Below are 18,988 nucleotides of genomic sequence, written 5' to 3' on the forward strand. Positions count from 1 at the left end.
GCCTCCTGCTTCCTGGCCTGCATGTCTGGGTTCCTGCTGTGGCCGCACCCCATCCTATCCTCCAAACTCTGACCCCCCTCCTAAGCATATGAGCAGGTCCAAGCCATCAAGGTGAGGCTGATGGGATCAGAGGAGGACACTGGCAGGCACTGAGGAAGCCTGCAGGCTGGCACAGACACCCACTCTGCACATGCCCCTGCGCATCGTGTCACAGGCTTCGTGTCTGGGCAGCATGAGCAGAGTGACGGGAGACTGTGGGGAAGGATAAAAAAGAAATGGCGGCAGGCGGGGGAGGGCTGGAAATCAGGAAATATGACCTTGTAGGAAAGCCGGGAAGGCCAGAATTCATGGGCAAATGGATTGTGTCGTACAGTAATAGACCCTCCCCAGGGTGGTACAGCCCTTGCCTAACCATCACCTGGAGGAAAGCAACAAGACCGGGTCACGTTCTCTGAGAAGCCACCTGTTACAGGACCCTTTGTCTGCACTCCCAGAGCACCTTGTATCTCCTCATCTAGCCCAGATTTGTGTCTGCTCATCCGGTTTGTCTCTCCCACCTGACAGTGAGGTTCCCAGGGCCAGGGCTTTAACTTTCTTCTCCAGTGGGCCCCCCTGCCCAGGTACCCACTGTCTGCTGCCAAGAGGGACTCCATAGATGCTATTTGCAGGTACAGGAGGAGGTAGATTTAAGCAACAGTGAGACACACTGTTTCAGCCAGCTCGGCACTGTCCTGCCCACCTTCTGGGGAAGTCCTGCCTGATGCCTGCCCCCCCCCACCTAGATATCAACACTGGTAGAGTGTCACAAGGGGCTCTGAGCAGGGAGGTTCCACCGGCCCCACGAACCTGGCTCTGCCCCAGGAGCCGAGGACCTAAGAGCCCCACCTGTAAAATAAGAAAAGTGCTGAACTTCCTCCACAGAACACCACCTCCAGCTTTTGTGTAAATCGCAGGTTTGAAGTAGGAGTCCAGGCCATGGGGGGTGGCCGCAGGATTCCTGTACCCTCGAAGAACATCCCATGCCTCTGAATGGAGGTGTGTGTGTGTGTGTGTGTTTCTTCTGGACAAAGATGCGCGGCTTTTAGTAGAGGCTCAGAGGGAGGAGTTTATCAAAACCAGTTCAGAATTACTGATTCAGAGGACACCCGCCGCTCATACACCCAGAAGGCATCCTCCCTACAGATGCACGTTCACCACTAAGCTCCTCCTGGGCCCTCACAGCAACCTGGCGAGACTGAAATTATAATACCCCATTTAACAAACCTGAAAACTGAGGCCTCGGTGAGCAGGCATATTCCTAGTGAGGCTGCAAAGAGAACCCAGGTCACCTGCATGTGCCTCTCTGATTCTACCAGAGGCAAGAGAGTGTGACTCTCAAAAGCAGGGGCTCCAGGCTCCCAAGGCCCTGTGGTCTGATCACGACTCACCTCCCAACTAACTGTGCTATTGAACTTGGCACTGCACGTCTCTATAAAATGGGGGCAACCATAGCATCTACCTCCTGGGTATGTTGGGGAGCTTAGGGGAGGCTATGAGTGCAAAACTCTGGTCACAGTGCCAGGCACATAGAGTCTCAAATGGGGCCCTTCCTTAAGGGCCTTGGCCAAGGAGCCTTTCTTTTCTTTTTTTTTTAAATTATATCGGGGAACCGCCATGGTCATTGGTTACACATCGCCTTCACGCCACAATGGCACAGTTGGCTCCTTTAGGGAGAGCGCATCTCAGTGGCCCATGCGGGGACCGAACCCGCAGCCTTGGTGTTATCAGCACCACGCCCCAACCAACTGAGCTAACCGGCCACCCCAAGGAGCCTGTCTTTCTACCCGTGTACCCTCCGGTCTCCAGTCATAGTGGGAAGCTTCCCCCTTCTCTGCCACAGGGAAACAAGGCAGAGGAAAATCTCTAGCAAACATGAGAGCGGGGGCAGCACGCCTGCTGCCCTAACTTCCTCTCTTTTTTATCTCCTGTTTAAAAAAGGGCATATTTCTGCATTCTCGGCCTGCATGAGCAAGTGGCCACAGCCCAGCTGCCTTGGCAAACAGAAGAACCAGCCCACTCCGCCCCCGGCCCTGAGCTGAGCAGGTGGCCAGCAAGCGGGCGGGCAGGAGCTTGGAAACAGGATAGAGTGGGAGAGGGGAGGAGGCCTAGGTGGGAAGGGCAGAGTGGAGGGCGTGACCAGGGGTCCTGAGAGGAAGGGATGAGGCCTGCATGGGAGAGCCTGTAGGAGTGTGGTGTGGCATGGGCAGGCCCGGGGAGTGCCCGTGAAAGTGTTTCTAGGTGCAAAGGGGTTGAGGAAATGTGTCTGCCCGTAGGTATGTGTGTCGGTAGCCCGGGCAGTGCCCTGATGTATTTGACGCCACATGGCTCCCGGTGTGACAAAGCACATGTGCGTCACCCTGGGTTTGAAGTTTATATCCGTGTTAGTGAAAGGGTCACAGAGCATGGGCAGCAAGGGGTGTGTGTGTGAGGGACAGACAGACAGACACTGGAGGGATGGAATCTCAGGTCTCAGTCATGCTGGGAAGTCTTGGGCAGTGGTCTGCGCCGACATGGCCTCGATTTCTTCATCTGCGACATAGGGTTGGAGTGGAGATGAGGCTAAGTAGCAGAGGCCGTCCCATCTTTAATATTGTATACCAGCACCGTCCAGCAGAGCTTTCTGTGATGATGGAATCAGTCTGTGTTGTCCAGTGTGGCAGCCACTAGCCTCACATGACAACGACACTTGAAATGTGGCTAGTAGGATTGAAGAATTAAGCTTCTCATTTTATTTCATTTAAATAGCTGTACCTGGCTAGTGACCCTCACATTGGATAGTAAAGCTCTATGTGGATAAGAGCAGGCTGTCCTGAACCCGACCAACCAAATTCAAATCATGGTTCAGCCGCTTACCAGTAAGTTCCTTAGCCTTGTAAGCCTGTTTCTTCCCCCTGTAAAGTCAGATATGAACAGTGCCCACCCTGTGCAGCTCTCTCAATGATTTGATGAGAGAATAAGGTATGCAATGGGTTAGCACAGTCCCTGGAGTACAGTAAATGCTCAGGAAACAACGCCTTTTATAGGCATCATTACCTACCAAGTGATGGGAACAGCTGGCATCATCAGAAACAAAATGGACCTTGTTTGCCAAGCTCAGGGAAGAAGCAAGCTAGGAGCGGAGGTGGGGGCACGGTGAGGAGAGGAAGGGGCTGCTGCCCCAGGCATGAGCGTGAGCAGGAAGGAGGGGCCTGTGCCCTACTCTCCAAAAGACAGATGGAGAGGGCATGGTGAGAGTGGGTCCAGCATGGCTGAGAATGTGGGAATGTGCTAATGGGCTGTGAAAAGCAAGATTCACACTGGGAAACTGCTTTCTGGCTGCCAGGCAGGCATGGTGTCCTGGGAGTTGCTGGCTGCCAGCCCACAGGGGGTTCACCACTCTCTTTGGCCTGAAACATCCCCAAATGCCAACATGGCAGCCAGATGCAGCACCAAGAGCATTTGATGGGAGTGGAAAGACCTGGGTCCTCACCCAGCTTGGCTACCAGCTCGCTTATCCCCCTGGGCCTCAGTCTTCCCATTTGAAAGATGGAGATGAGGAGTCCCAGCCCCATTTCTTCCTGGGCCATTTGTGAGAAGTCTCTGCAACGCAGGGATGGGATGAGGTCCCTGCTACCCAAGACCGGTTACTGCCAACATCCTCTAAAGGAAACCCTCTGGCCTTTACCCAGAGCCCAGGACATGCCTGTGGGTCTCAGCGGACAGGGACACTGTTTACGGGAGCCTGATGGAGATGGCACAGTCGCCGAGCCCTCACTCCGCTCTATACTTCTTGGGGGTCTGGTTGTCAGGGCTGCTGGCAGTCTTCAGGGGCTTCCCTTCATTGGCTGCTTCCACAAACACACCCAGGTCTCCCCTGTTCTTGAAAAAAAAACAAAAAACAACCACCCCACCCAAAAAATAAAAAAAATGTTTAGAAACTAAGAGCCTTTCTCTCGACCCAGCAGCCTGGGCCACTTCCTTCCTCTCTTCTTTGCTGCCAAACTTCCAGAACAAGTGTCCGACATCCGCTGCCTCCTCTTCCCACCTCCCACGCTCCATGAACCCACCACAATCTGGCTCCCACCCCCCGAGCTCCTGGGAAGGAAAGCTGTTCCAGGCCCGCCCACCCAATGCTCCCCTCCCCCAGCCCCAGCCCCAGCCCCACTGGGCCTGATCCACCTGGCCTGCCCCATACCAGGTGGTGGGGAGCCCCAGTGACCACCCAGCTTTGAAGCCCCTCCTCCCTTTTGTTTCTAGGTCACTGCACTCTCCCTGGCAACCACCCTTCCCACGATGCTTTCACTTCGCCTTCCCCCCACCACATCACTGCTGCTCACTGTTCTCTCTCCTCCGTTCTCTTACCACTTCCGCCTTCCTCCTATCTACCCAGGCCATTAGCTGGGATCCCTAGAGAGGCTCTGGGCGTTCATGACCACACCTAAAGCTTTAATAAAATTATTCTGTCTGTACATTGTTCTAAGCAGAGGATGCAGCTTTCTCACTAGCTTCACAAAGGATTCTGTGACACCACCCCCCAAGTGGTGAAAGCCATTGACAATAATCACTCAAGATTGAAATCTGCTTCTAGATAGCCCTCCTGTCTCCGAAATTCTGGTCCCAGGTTTCTAGCTCCTTGCCACCTTGCCTGAATGTTATGTGACAGGCACCTCATAATCAAAGTCCAGTCTCCTCCCCAAAGCCCCCCCCCACCCCACTCTCAGTTACAATACCTAAGCATTCTACCTCTCTGAGATGAGCTGCATGATTTCAGACGTGCCCAATGTAGACAGGTCTGTGATCTGAGGCCTCCCTCAGCTGAGCACCCCAAACCTCTTGGTGGTTAGTAACTCACAGCTCCGGTTAGCTGATCTGATCACTCAGGACAGAGCAATGCCTGGGGGCCTGGAACAGATGGAGTTAGGATGTCTGGGGAAAGGATAGAGCTGGGGCAGGCCATCAGAGCAGCTCCAACCAAGAGGCCAGAGTGTGGGCCACACGTGGCTGCCTCAGAAGCTGATATGCCCAGTCATATCTTACCTTTCCTAGTCCACAGATGAAGAAACCAAGGCTAAGACCTTGCACCCAGGACTCCTGCCTCATCATCCATTGTTCTTTCCAATACCCTGTACTCTCAGATCAGAGGGGGCCCTAACTTGGGGTCCACAGGTGGGCTTTACAGTAGGGAGACCTGTGGGATGTAATATACAACATTCTGAGTTGGAGTGAGTGTGCCTTTTTCTGGGGAGAGTGGCTGTGGCTCATATAAGATTCCGTGAAGGCTCCTAGATTCCCAAAACAGTTAAAAGGCTGGGGTCAGATTTGTTCAGAAATAAAAGGACTATTCTGTTTCCAGAACACCCACCTCTATGTACATTAAGCAAACCCCTTCACCTTTTGGGGCCTCAGTTCACCCATCTGTGAAATCACCTGTGGATCGGTCATTTTAAAGCCCTCTCTCTCTATTGCTTTCCAAACAGTAGTGCCCTTTCTATTAATAAAGTGCTATTTCTATAATAAACAAAACACAGCTATGCAGGTCCCCAAATGGCAAACAGAGCAGAGGAGATAGGTGCTGGGGGCTCAGGAACCCCCCTGGCTTGGTTTTCTCCCTCTTCTCCCCAGCTCACCACAGCAGCTCTGCCCACAATTCCACAAACGACAGCATTTCCCGGCCAGAAAATCCTGGGCCCTATTACTGAAACCACAAATCTCCCTCCTCCCAGCCCCGGCTACAGCCGCCCACTCCCAGACTCCAGAAGATGCTTCAGGGACACAGTGTGTTCGAGCTGTCCCGCACAGCCCCCCCACCCCCAGGCCTGCCCCACGCCAACCCAGCAGAAGTCTTGTGGGGGACACAGAAGGCCTGGGGACCGGAAGATTCTGTTTGCTGCAGGGAACACTGAACCAACAGAAGTTCCTTGTTTGGGCTGTGCATGGGTTTTTTTGAATGGGTTACAAAAAAGGGAAATTAAAAAATATATATTCACAGAGCTTGGAGACAGGACCAGAGCAGGCAAAGCAGGGGAGATGCTGAAGGGCTGCTGTCTCCCTAGCCTCAGATGACCTCCTGGCTGGCTCTGTCCACCTGCACACCCCGAAGGCCTTCAGCGGTTCAACGACAGATGCTTCAAGGGCTTGTAAGAGAGCCAAGCTCTGGACTGGAGAGAGGCTGGAGTGCCCACTTCTTGTGTGTCACTGGCTTCTGTGACCTCAGACGAGGAACTGGCCCTCTCTGGGCCTTAGCTCCCCCTCCGTAAGACAAGGGAGCACTCCTCGCTCCGATATTTGAGTGGGACTGAGGATATTCTGGCCCCTAAACCATCTCCCACTTCACATTTGCAGCAGAGCATCTCACTGATGAGCACAGATGGATGTGGAGCAGAAAGGAAATGGAGGCTCAGGGTCGTGAATGTGGAGATCCACTGCCAGAGCGTTCACTATCTTCTGAGGACACGTCCATCTAGAGGGCAGAGGAGCCATTCTGACAATTAGAAAGTTGTTCCTTACGTTGACCTGAAATCTCCCTGTACCTCTATGCATTTGACCCTGCTCTGCCCTCTGGGGCCCCACAGAGCAGTTTGCTCTGCTCCCCAAGGCTCCAAGGCATCCCTGCAGAGATGGAGGGAGAGGGCCTCCTCCACCCAGAGGTCTCCTCTTCCTGCTAATGTCCCCCAGCTCCTCAAGTCCCTCTCACCTGATTCGGCTTCCAGACCTTCACCGCCCTGCCTGGCCTCCCTAGACAATGTACGGTTTTTAATATTCCTTCTAGGCCCAAGGTATCCAAAAGTGGGGGGCAGGCTGAGCAGGCCTAAGAAGAGTGGAACCCCCAACCCCTTCAGAGATGATATGCTCCATCAAAATACATACCTCAGAGCCTTTGCCTGTGCTGTTTCCACTATTCTGAGGAACACTCTTCCACCCTGTTCCCTCTGATTAACTCTTACTCAGCCTTCAGCTCCCTGACATCACCTCCTCAGGGGAGCCTTCCCTGATACCTCCTTTACCCCAACTAGTTGAAGTCTCTTTGCAGCTTATAGCTTCACGTTTGTGCTCATAGTCCTTATGCAGTTGCATTTAAATAATAATTTCTGAAGTGATTTAATTAATGTCAGCTTCCCACTAGACTATGAGCCCCAGGGGGGCAAAGGCTACATAAGTCTTGCGTGTGGCACCTGCTGGGCTCAGCCCAGGGCTGGGAACAGAGTATGTGCTCAGGAAATACTTGACGAATGGATGCAAAAGTCATAGACGTTCCTCCTTTCACATGACCCCAATACACCAAGGCCTTCGGCCTTCTCCAGCACTTCCCACTGGCCTTCTAGCCCACCTAACACCTTGATGGGCAGCCATCCCCACAAGGACCCAGAGTACCTGGGCTGTGCCTCAGGTTGAACATGCTCTGGGGCTGCACCAGGATGACCTGGGATGGGAGGCTTCCTACCATGTCACAGAGAAGCTCAGAAGAGAGTGTGACATGGGCATGCATGCAGGAGAGTGTGAACTGTGGCAAAGGGACCCACAGAAAGAAAGGTAAGGGGAGATAAAAACAGAGACAGAGTCCAAAGAGACACAGAGAAAGGGAGAGAGGGGAGGGGAGATAAAGGGGGATGGAGAGAGACAGAGAGAGAGAGAGAGAACGCCCAGAAGTCCAACCTGATCATCTTACTCTCTGCACTGGGAGATAGATTCGTGCTCGATGCCCAGTTGGAGCCAGTGTGTGTGCATGTGCATGTCCATATGCACTGGTGTGTGTGTGTGTGTGTGTGTGTGTGTGTGCATGCGTACTAGCAACAAGATGCGGGTGTTGCGTTCCAAGGCTCTGCCCTCACCCTGCTGACAGGACTGAGGCCCCAAGCTGTAGGAGTGCGGGCAGCAGTGTCACTATGTGCTTGTGTCAAGAGGCAGGCGGGCGGACGGGAGGCTCAGCAGAGTGTCAGCATGTCTCAGCCTACGTGGGAGTGGCTGCATGGAGGTGGAGGGCTGCCGCGTGCACCACAACATGTGCATGTCTGCCGCTCTGACGGCTTGCAGGGGGACGGAGGAACTGTTCCCTCCCCTGTCCCTGCCACCCCTCCTTAAGGGCCTGCCCCTCATCTTCCCATCCTTGGCCTCTGGCCCCTGCACATCATCTGGTCCCCTCCTGGCTTTGCCACTGCTTCTCCCTGTGCCCTTGGCCAAAGCATTCCTTTTTGGGTGTTGGCTCCACCATCTGTGCTATGAGTAGGCAGTGTCCATGGTCCTTCCAGTTCTGCTGTTCTGGGAATCTGAAATTTCCCATGTGTGCCTCCCACAGAAGGAGCCTAAAGAGAGCAGCAACTCTAATGGGGGCATTTCAACATCTGCAGAAGTATTCTGACCCCATTTCACAGATGGTAAAGTTGAGGTACAGAGAGGACAAGGGATTCACCCAGGGTGGCCCTGTAAATGAGAGGCAGAATCATGACTGGGAAATAAGTGACAGCTCAGAGTCCCCTTACCCACCACGCCACTGCCCTTCTTCCTAATAGTGTTCCCCAGACACAGCACCAGGAGGGGTACCTCTCATCAACCTTCCCCCCATGCAAGGTGCTGGAGACCTACATGCAAGTGTGAGCACTGCCACCAGTCCCCTGAGCCAGTCATTCCACCTGCTCGAGCCTCGGTCTGCTCATCTGTGAGATGGATGAGTAAGCCCTCTGCCTCGCTCAGGGATGAGCTCATGGATGGAGAAGGGCCTTGCCGGCCCCCAAGTGCTGTGAATGTGAGAGGTTATGAGAAGCAAAATGAAAGTACAACACCCGTCTTTGATGCCCAAGTGCCTTCTCTCTTCAGTGTTACATCATCAATCCTCCTTATAGCTCAGCCAGGGAAGGGCCGGGTTGCTAAACATATTTTGCAGATATTAGAGTTTTCATCTCCACAGGGAACCTAAGCACCCAAAACCCTGGACACCCCCAGTGCAGGGTGCTGCTTCGGAGCCCCAGCGTTGCCCCCTGATCAGCCCAGCCCAAGCCCAAGTTCACAATACAAAGCCATAGGGGTTAGAAGCCAGCTCTCTGCTCCCCCTCTGCCAACCTTGCTGGCCCCTGAAACTCCTCCCCCAGCCCCAACACCACGCTTGAGTCAATTTCAGATCTGTTTCTAGAGAGAAAAGAGTGGGTTGCGCTACCTCTCCAGTCTCCCTCCCTCCCTCTCTCTCTCCCTCTCCTTCTCTCAAGTAATATCTCCTTCAGAGGCTCTTTCTGTACAGCCTGGTGATTACACAGGCTGCAGGGCAATTCTTGGTCTCCATAACCTCTCCTGAGAGTGGGGTCCAAGGCCCAGAGAATGTCAGGGGCTGGAGGAGCCACTGTCTTTCTCCACCTCCTGAAACCTGACCCCTTTCCCTGACCTTGGTCTTCTTTGGAGAAGACCCATCTGCCAAGAGCTCTGGTCCAGCTGCCCAGGCCCGCTGTCACACTGAGCTGGCATCTTCGCTGCAGCCTGCCTCCCAACAAGCTTCTCTGCTCCTAAGGTCTGGGTTTTCATTTCTCTGGCCCTCTGGGAGGAAAGAGGATTGGGGTCAAGGGAAGAGAGAGTGAGCTAGGCTCTGAGTCCTACGTGACAGCCCCACATCAATCCTCTAGGGGACCTGGAATCAATTCCTGGCTTATCTGAATCATATGCTGCAGTGGGACCTTCCTCCAGTAGGATCAAGAGGCCCCAGAAGCCCCTGCCCAGCCCACACACCCCCACCAGACAGGAGACAGGTAGCTTCTCTTATATCCAGAGCCAGCCCTACCCCTGCGCTGCTTGAAGGAAAGCCTGCAGTCACAAGCCAGGCCTCGCTGAGCTGAAGCACCGGGAAGCCCTCGAGAGGTGCATGCCCTCCTCTCCAGCTGGGCAGCCAGGGGCCCTGCAGAAGGAGACCCAAAGGCTCCCATGTCCCTTTGTAGGGCCCACCCAGCTGCCTCTGACAGTCACCCTGCCAGCTCCGGAACGGGGGCTCAGCTCCTGGCTGGTGACTGCAATGTCCCGGCTGTCAGGGGCTGTGGGGTGACCAGTTGAAGGCTGGACCCTGCAGGTATCTTTGGTGCTTCTCCAGACAGAAGAAGAGCTGTTGCCTCCCTGCCAGCCCAAGGGAGACATGGTTTGGTCAGCCCCTTTCCCAGGCCAGGCAAACTCCAGCCCTGGGAAGCCATCCTTTCCGGGAGGTCCGCTGTGTGCCAGGCTTGTCACTATATCTTCACGGGCACCATCTCATCTCATTCTCACAGCCCTTTTTTTATCTGCAGATTACAGGGGGGGGGGTACGGGGGAAAGAGGGGTGCCATAGCCTTCCCAATGTCACAGAGCTATGGGTGGTGAGGTCCAGAGCCTGTGTCCTATTCCGGGCAGTGCCCATACCTGCCCCACTGGACACTTGGACTGAAGCTGCTGTGCAGAGCAGGAGACACCCTCCTCCTCAGTGGTACCCTGACCTTTTTAACCCTGGCATCAGAGGTGTGGAGCCTCATCCCCTTTATTCCAATACAAGCATCCTTAACCTGAGGCCCATCCACAGCCTTCCTGCTGTCCTGCAAGCTTCTGACATCGCATGCAACATTTTGTAGTTTTGCACATTTTCTTGAGGAATGTAGACTTAGCCTTTCATCAGATTCCTGGAGGAATATGTGACCTAAAAAAGGTTAAGAGCACTGATGGTTCTGGAAGGAAGAGGTCTGAAATGGATTAGACAGGTCTGGCCATGCCTGCCGCCCTCGGTTTTCCTGCCATGGCCATACCAGGGCTCCCTGTCCCCTGAAGTGCTGCTGTGGCCCCGGTCCCTCCAAGCACCCTGGCAGGCAGTGGGCCAGAAATGGCTCTCTGCTAAATCACCCAACAGCACCCAGCCTTCATGATCTCTGTCTCTTCTTGGGGCAAAACATCACTTATCTTTTCACTTTGAGCACCTGAGTCACATCTCAACTCCATTTCACTGCACTCTGTGACGCAGTCCTCCCAGAACTGAGCCTTGGGCGCACCCAGAGAGGCAGCTCCCAGCTAATCAGGGAATCCTTGGGTTCCAGTGGGCACAGGAAACCAGCTGAGAAGGGGGTCCCTGTACAAGCCTGATGGACAGCCTTAGTCCTCCAGAGCATCCCTAAATATTTTATCCCTGCTCCCCGCCCCCCAGCACAAAAACACACTCAGAAAGAAGCCTGCAGACAAGAGTGAGCACACATCTGCTGCTCCTGGGTGTGTGTCTGTACGAGGGAACGAGGGAGCTGGCGTGTGCCTGTAGATGTCGGATCGCTTGGTGTGCAAGTGTATGTGTGTGTGTATGCAGGCAGCCTACTTGTACACAGCCACAGGCCCACCTCCCACACATATGCAGACACCAGCACGAGCTCACACATGCCTACAACACCCACACTCCCACCCAAGCCTGTGGGCCCAGGCCTCACACATACACACATAAACCCTCCCGTGTGCATGTCCCTGAGTCCTCACATAGATGCGCATGTCCAGACCTCATAGGGACAGCACTGTGCCCACGTCCCAGATGTGCATCCTTACACAGACATGTTTGCACATGCCCAGACCTCACACACATAGGCCTGCTGATGTACACACAGCTCTGACCTGCCACACATGGGGCACACAGTGACGCATGTTCACACCTTCACTCCCATGCAAACCAGCCAACAGCACCCTGTGTGCCACTTGCACACATCCACCCCTGCAGGGCACACTTGCCTTTTCAAGCCTTATACACGAAGCACACATGAGCACCTCCTCCTGGTGCTCACACATGCACACCCTTTCAGTGTACACAAGTGTACCCCAGAATCAGCTCTTACACAACACACATCAAATGCACACCAGCAAATACCTACCTACAGGGCCCCTTTCCCCTGCACTCCTGCTGCTATAGCAGGAACCACCCAGGGCATTGGAGCTGCTTTGCCCACGGGGCAGACTCTGCCTCCAAGCTGTACCTTTCCCCTGGATCGATCCCCAGATCCTCCACAAACCCTGCCAGGGCATCCAGCAATGCTTCCGACACTCCACAGCCTACTGGGCTCCCCCAAGGGGCTCCCCTCTGCCTCCGTCCTCCTACCCTTCTCCACACGAGTCATCAAAGGCAGAAAATGAGCTCTGGGGCTGGACAACTTTGCCAAGGGACCAGGGTTGGTGCACCATCGCACCACTAACCCCTGCAACAGCAGTGCTCCCCCCAACTTCCCTGATTGCCCTTCCCCTCCTCCCAACACCCAGAAAGCCTCACCAGTCGTTCAGTTATTAACCCCTGCTGTACCAATGCCCTCACTCCTAGAGGCACTGGGAGGGGAAAGTGAGGAAAGGACGTGCTTACAGGGACAAGTTGGCCACTCTGCATGGTCGCTGCAGGTGTCTGAAGTCATGAAGGACTAACTACCTGAGGTGGTGAACTCTGTGTCACCAGAGGTATCCAAGTTGAGGCAGATGGCCACCTCAAGAGAAACTCAACAGGGGTTTCCAGCCTTGGACTCAGCTGATGGGAAAATCCCTTTTTAACCCTGAGTTTCTAAGAATCTGTGTCTGCCCAGGCCATGTGGTTGTGTGTGTGTGTGTGTGTGTGTGTGTGTGTGTGTGTGTGTGTGTGCGTGTGTGTGTGTGTGCGCGCACTCACTGGCATGCACCGTCAACCCTTTACCCCTATACACACACTCATTCAGCTGGCCTTGGCACATCTGTGAACCCGCAAATATGCCCATGGCCAGCTCTGGGCACTCTGCACATGCAAGTGTTCCCAAACACATACAGCCTTCCTCCCTGTGTGAGCACAGGAAGCACCACAGGTGCACACCCCTGCCCGTGACACCATTCCCCTGTGTCCTCCAGGACTCTGAGGTGCAACTCACTTTCCCAGTTCCTCGAAGAGCTGGTACTCTTCTGTGAAGCGAGTGCAGGTGATGGTGGCCATCCTGGTGCTGGGTGGGCAGGTGAGGCTTGGGGCTGGAGGACCAGGGCTGGGGCACTGCTGTTCTGCTCCCGGAACTAGGAGCCACTCGCCTGCCTGCCCGTGCTTCCGAGGGAGAACCTGGAACCGGCTTGACTGACGAGCCCCAGGCTTCTGAGCAGGGCACTGTGGCTGCTCACAGCCTCGCGAGCCTTCGTCAGCATCCAGGTCCCCATGGCAACCACCTCCGAAACGCCCTGTTCCCGTTGCCCCGGTAACTGCCTCCCCAACACCTGCCTGCCTTCCAGTGCAAAACCTGCTCCAGAACACACTGGCCCAACCGTACACAACACTGCAGGCCTGTGTGAGCCCAGAGGCAGGTGGACCCAGCACCTCCACCCCCACCCTGAGGTGATGGACTGGGGGAGGGGCTGCAGAAGGGGGAGGAGAACAAACTTAGTCCACAAGTGATCCCTCTTCCCACCTCCCCCACCTCCAACTATGGGGCTCGCATAGCAGACAGGATGGGATTAAGTGGGGCAAAAAGGCAGTTGCCATGGTAACAGTGGATGCCACATTCTGGGATGGTCCCCAGGAAAGACAGGATGCAGTTACCCTGGCAACTTCATCTCTGGAGAGACAGGTATTGCCCCGTTGTCCTGGCAACAGCCGGGTTCTAAGGTTTACAGGGAAACGATGGCTAATTCTTTGGGATCTCTCTCTCTCTCTCTCTCTCTGGATCACAGTAGTCTCTGTAACTGCCTCTCCGCTTCCCTCTGCATTTATTTATTTTTTTCCCTCTGCCCGTCTTTCTTATTTTGCTCTTGCTCTCTCTGTTCTTTTCCACCTTGTCCATCACACTGCTTCTCGAGCTTGGGGAGCAACTGCAGGGGAGACACCAGGATTCTAAAGGGAACAGCCCTGGCTACCCGCTCATCCTCACCCCTCTCAGCTGTAACAGCTGTTCCCCTCCTGAGGCCTCTTCCGTAACCTCTCCCCCACCCCATGCCCCCAGAGGGACCATGGAGATCTGGTCTCCTGGGGCCCACGTCCCAGTTTCTGTTTGTGCTTCCAGTCAAGGTGAAAAAGGTGGAGGAGGCAGTGGGGAGGGGAGCACGGCCTGGCTGGAGGGGAGCGGCCATGGATCTGTCCTGAAATCCTCATTCCCGAATTTTGTGGGCACTTTCCCTGCCAACTTCTACTCTTCAGGGCAGTAGCTATGGCCCCAAAATCTCACCCCAAGATCTGGGGGGTTAAGAAAGAAGAAGACTGGAGTTTAAGGATCTGAGTTCAAGTTCAGCTACAACATTTATTAGCTGTGTGACCCTGGGAAGGTCACTGCCCCTCTCTGAGCTTCCAGCTCCTTGTCTACATAACAGAACAAAGCTGCCACTGCAGAGGAAGGCTGTGAAGATGGAGTGGACGAATGGCTGTGGAGGCCTCCTTTTAGTTTCTAAAAGAGGAAAAGGAAGGTCTAAAGCGGGACCATGACCATCTGCATCACTCTGATTTCGACTTAGAATCTCAGACCCTTCACACCCTCCGCCTCCACTCAGGCACACTTTACAGCCCTCCAGGCTGAGGCCTCATGCCAGTATTTGCCCACAATAAGCACAGGTCGAATAACAGGATCCAAACCCTCTGGGTTTCTAGCCCACTTCCTCTGAACCCCTGAATTGCCTCACTGGTCTCCTCCCTTGCTGGACACGGTATTCTGCTTGTTGGTGACCCCCAAACCCAGCAGGTCCCTAACTCACTGCCCTAGGGTGCCTGGGTCCAGGGTTGCCTGAAGACATTGGGCACTCCCTCCCCTGAATTCTGCCCCTCTTCCTGGAAGTCAGGGGTAAGAATGATGGGGTTGGCTGTCTGATGCAGCCACTTCTTCCCAGGAGAGAAACGGGAAGGAGACAGGAGGGAAGGATGGGGGGGAGAACAAGGGAGGAGGGGTAATGGCTTAGCCACTAATTGCACCATTACCACCTTCAGAAAAAGGAAAAACCACTCAGGTTTTTTTGTGTTTTTTTTTTCTGTGCACAATATGTTTCCCGCTTCTGCCGCCAACGTTGCAATTCAGAGGCAAAGAAGAGAGGCCTGTGCTTGGGGCGCACAGCCAGTGGGCAGCTGGCAAGGCAAGGAACATGCTAGAGGCTAGAGGCGTAAATGGAGAAGTGGGGGAAGGGCTGTACCACCACCTCCTTGCCCCAGACCCTCTAGCCTGTCCCCAGGAGGGGCTGGTTTCCACACATGAAAGTGCTGGAACAGCCCTTGATGACCACCCCAGTCATTGTCCAGGAGAGAGTAGAGGCAGTGTGGTGCAGTGAGTGGTTAGAGCGACTCCACGACCTATGAGCTGTGGGATATTGAATAAGTATCCTAAATTCTCTGCACCTGTGTTTCTCCATCTGCAAAGTAGTGTTAATAATATTCCCTACCTCCAGGGCTGTCCTGTGGATTAAATGAGATGAGCACAGTGGCTGACACACTGTAAAAGCTCAGTAGATAAGAAACCATTAGGATCACAGGACTCAAAAGGCCCTCCCCCTTCACACTGGTCTCTCTGCACCATGGAAGCACACACCACCATCTTCAAGGCCCAGAACTTTGAGGTGTCGTTCTCTGAGTTCCCACTGAAGTCGAGCTCATGATTTGAACATCACCTTGTCCAAGCCTGGTTTGCAGCAATTCCTATAGAACAAAGGACTGAGGCTAGAAGAAGAGGCGTCACAAGGCCTGAGGCTATATTAATGGGAATATAATGTTCTGAAAAAAGGAGGGGATAGTGCTACTTGGCTTGGTGCTGGCCTGACCACCTTGTTTCCTCCCCCTCTCCTTCTCCCATGAAATAGGGCATGTTAGGAAGAGAGCAGAGCACGTGAGGGGAGCTCCCCCCGTCATCACAGGAAGAGCCAGCAGTGACTCAGAGGGGAATGTGAAGGGACTGAGGCATAGACGGCCAGCTTTCTCTCTGCCTCTGACAGGAACCATGGAGTTGAGCTATGTGGCTTCAGTGGGCAGACCAACTCAGCCCCAACCCACCCGTCCCTGCTGTTACCTTGCCCATCCATTCTTCCCAACTTCCGTCTCCCTTTTCAGCCCTCCTTTTTTCTTTTTCTCACCTTTCCCCCATTTTCTTCCTTCCTTCCCTTGAGCCCTTCCTTCTCAGTGTTCCCTCTCCTTCCCATTCCTTTTCACCTCTTTTCTTGTTTCTGCCTCCCTTCCTTTCTGTCACTCTTCTCATCCTCCCAGTGCTGGCCCAAACCCTGTGCAAATGTACTGCAGAATGAGCAAACCTAGGCTGCAGTATCCTGATGGTGGAGAGATGGCTAGAGAGGAGGGGATGGAGGAAGAGAAAGAAGAAAAGGAAAAGGTCTCCTTGGCAACACACACACACACCTCCAAACCCTCAAGAGCCTGGTGCAGGGGTGTGGGCACTGCCTTGGACCGCACTCCCACCCTGAGTGTAACTGCCACCCTGCCGAGAAGCACTGGTAATTCACTGCCGCCTCTTGGGCCTGAAAGGCTGGCAGCTGTGCCCAGTGGTGGCGGGCAGCGAGGAGCCAGCCCCTGCCTCTGTGGCTCTGAGAGAATGAGCCGATGATTGCATCAGGGGGACTGTTCCTGACAAAACTCTCTACTCCCCAGGGCTATGGCAGGCATGCGAGCCAGCACGTGTGCCCCATCTGCAACATGCGTGCGGTATTCAAGAGTCAATCTGCATGCCACGGGCTGATGGCCAGGGGTGGGAGCCCTCCAGGTCACCGAGCACCGCTCTGACGTGCTAGGATAAGGAACATGAAAGTGAATACAGGATGGAAGCCACGTAGATGGGGGAGGACAAATGGGAACCGGGGCCATGGCAAGGGGTGGGGGGTAGATCAGCGCCTCAGTAGCATTGTAATAGCCAACTCAACCCCTCTCCCTCGCAACACACACACACACACACACACACACACAGCCCATACACATGCTCACGTGCACATGCCTGAGCGCCTCAGGGTCCTGCAGGGCCTGGGCAGGCACCACAGAAAACGTGCCATCCAAAGGGTCCCCACGAGGCCTGTCCCACTAAGGGCAGTGAGTATAAGGGGCAGAATCGGTGGAAAGTGGGCCAAGAGAGAAATGATCCTGCAGAGGGTCTAGGCAGAGTGTGATCTGAGTAATGCATTGCAGTAAATAATGCTGGACTTGTACTCAGGAGGAAGAGAAGTCAGGGGTCGGGGAGCAGCACTGTCCCCTGAGGGGTCCCACATAGGAGGCAATCCTTGCAAGGGACAGGGGAGCAGGGAGCCAAGAGACAGAGGACCACGGCTACTGTGCCAACGTCTGCACAGCACAACGTACAGTTAGAGGACCCAAGATCAAGTCCTGCCATTGGCTGTGAGTGCTCATGGCACATCTTTTCCCCATTGGGGTCTCTGCTTCCTCCTGAGAAATATGGGGACAAGATGTTCCTTCATGAACTCCAAGAACAGGAAAAATAGCTATTTCCACTTTCAAGCCAGGCCTTGTGCTAAGCACTTAACTGTGCTGTTTATACTTCACAACGAATGTCCATGAGACATATGATCATTGCCTGATTTTGCAGAGACATGACATGACTTACCCGTCTGGGATCTGTGTGACTTCAGCACCCTGCCCTGTATTCTTTGGCCTCCACTAGGGCTGGAAGAGCCCTGAGGGAGCCCACATCCCTTACAGATGGGGGAACAAGGCCCAGAGAGAGAAAGCTGCCCTTCTGCAGTCACACAAGTCAGGGGCAGCGTCAGGACAATTCAGAACCCTGACTCCCAGAACAGTGCTCCTTCTCTTACCCTGCTCTGCCCTCCCTCTTTCTGACACTGCAGGGCTGCTTGCCTAGGTCCCAAGGTAGCCAGTAGGCACCAAGTGGGAGGAGGAAATGGTGCCAAGGCCCAGGGTGGGGCTAAGAGCTCTGCCTCTCCAGACATGCCTGGGGCTCTCTCCTGGCTCCTAGGGGACTGGTCATCCCAGCCCAGGGTTCCATAGGCAGGGCCCAGCTCGAAAAGGGCTACCCCTTGCTCAGACCCATCAGACTGGCATACCTGGTCCAGCCTGATGAGAAACAGGGGGCTCGTCTGCCATCTCTGGGCTCCAGTCCCCCAGATCTGTGACCCAACGGGCCACAGCTGCCTCTGGCCTGCCCTTCCTCGCATCCTTCCCCTCCACAGGTGGTGTCAGCATCTGCCTAGTGATGCCAGTCAGGGGCCTGGCCTGACAGAATCCAGACCCAGGTGCCCTGACTGGGGGGAACCAGAGGCAGATAGGGATGGCGGAGGCCATGCTGATTGCTGGACAGAGCAGAAGCCACAGCAAGCAGGCTGAGCCTCTCGCCACAATTCCCAGAGTTCTGGTCACTCAACCAGGCCAGCTGCCAGTGCCCCAGTTAGGCAGGCTTGGGCATTGCTGGGCTGTGGATCAGGTCTCAGGCTGAAGCTTGAGTGGGGCTCCTGGGCTGTTTGCTGGACTCTGGCTTAGGTAGGACTCAACCAGGCAAACTCTACGCCGGGTTGGAGATTAGACTGAACTTCTTTCTCGGGAAACCAGGAGCAGGAGCCCACCACCAGCCCCAGCTGGGCTCTCCATGTTTGAGGCCAGGTTGTCCACAGGGGGTGGGTCTTGGTGCCTAGGGGAGAATAGAAAGGGCTTTTTATGGTCCTGCACTTGTGGCCCCAAAAGTCAGGGGCACAGGAAGAGAAGGGGGGCTGGAGTTGGAGGCTGGGCCATCTGGGACAGGGCCCACTCAGCAGGCATAGGCAAGGCCTCCACTCAGCTGACACAAGCCTGTTGCTGCAGGGGAGCCCTGCCACGCTGGAAGGGCCCAGCCCACACAGCTGGGACAAGCTCCTGGCAGAGCTAGAGTGTCCTGGGGAAGGGGCAGGCTGCGGACAACCCCTCTCTGGAGTATGCTGGGCCTGGGACACCATCCCAGTGGGTGACTTCGTCCGAGTCTCCCTCCTGAGCCAGCACTAGGGCTGGCAGGAATCCAGAGGCCTCAGCCAGTCCTGGCCTCTGCCCACCACGGCCCCAACATCAACATCCTGGAGAAAGAGAAAGGTTCCAGTTGCGGGG

General features: G+C 54.8%; 2 protein-coding genes across 7 annotated transcripts in view; both read right to left on the reverse strand.

The window, feature by feature from the left end:
* Positions 1 to 13,139, reverse strand: part of CAMK2A (calcium/calmodulin dependent protein kinase II alpha) — a 60,774-nt gene extending 47,635 nt beyond the window's left edge. The window contains exon 1 of one of the 6 annotated variants that reach the window (XM_019630069.1): positions 12,864 to 13,139. In XM_019630069.1, coding sequence (XP_019485614.1) covers positions 12,864 to 12,925 — 62 coding nt within the window. In that variant the 5' untranslated portion in view covers positions 12,926 to 13,139. The remainder of the gene's footprint in view (positions 1 to 12,863) is intronic. The other 5 variants (XM_019630072.1, XM_019630075.1, XM_019630070.1 and 2 more) reach the window with 5 other exon arrangements.
* A 4,922-nt stretch (positions 13,140 to 18,061) lies between these two features.
* Positions 18,062 to 18,988, reverse strand: part of ARSI (arylsulfatase family member I) — an 8,102-nt gene continuing 7,175 nt past the window's right edge. The window contains exon 3 of the mRNA XM_019630055.1: positions 18,062 to 18,542. The gene's annotated coding sequence lies outside the window, so the exon portion shown is untranslated. The remainder of the gene's footprint in view (positions 18,543 to 18,988) is intronic.

This window comes from Hipposideros armiger, unplaced genomic scaffold (genome assembly GCF_001890085.2).
Source record: "Hipposideros armiger isolate ML-2016 unplaced genomic scaffold, ASM189008v1 scaffold_888, whole genome shotgun sequence".
NCBI classification, from domain to species: Eukaryota; Metazoa; Chordata; class Mammalia; order Chiroptera; family Hipposideridae; genus Hipposideros; species Hipposideros armiger.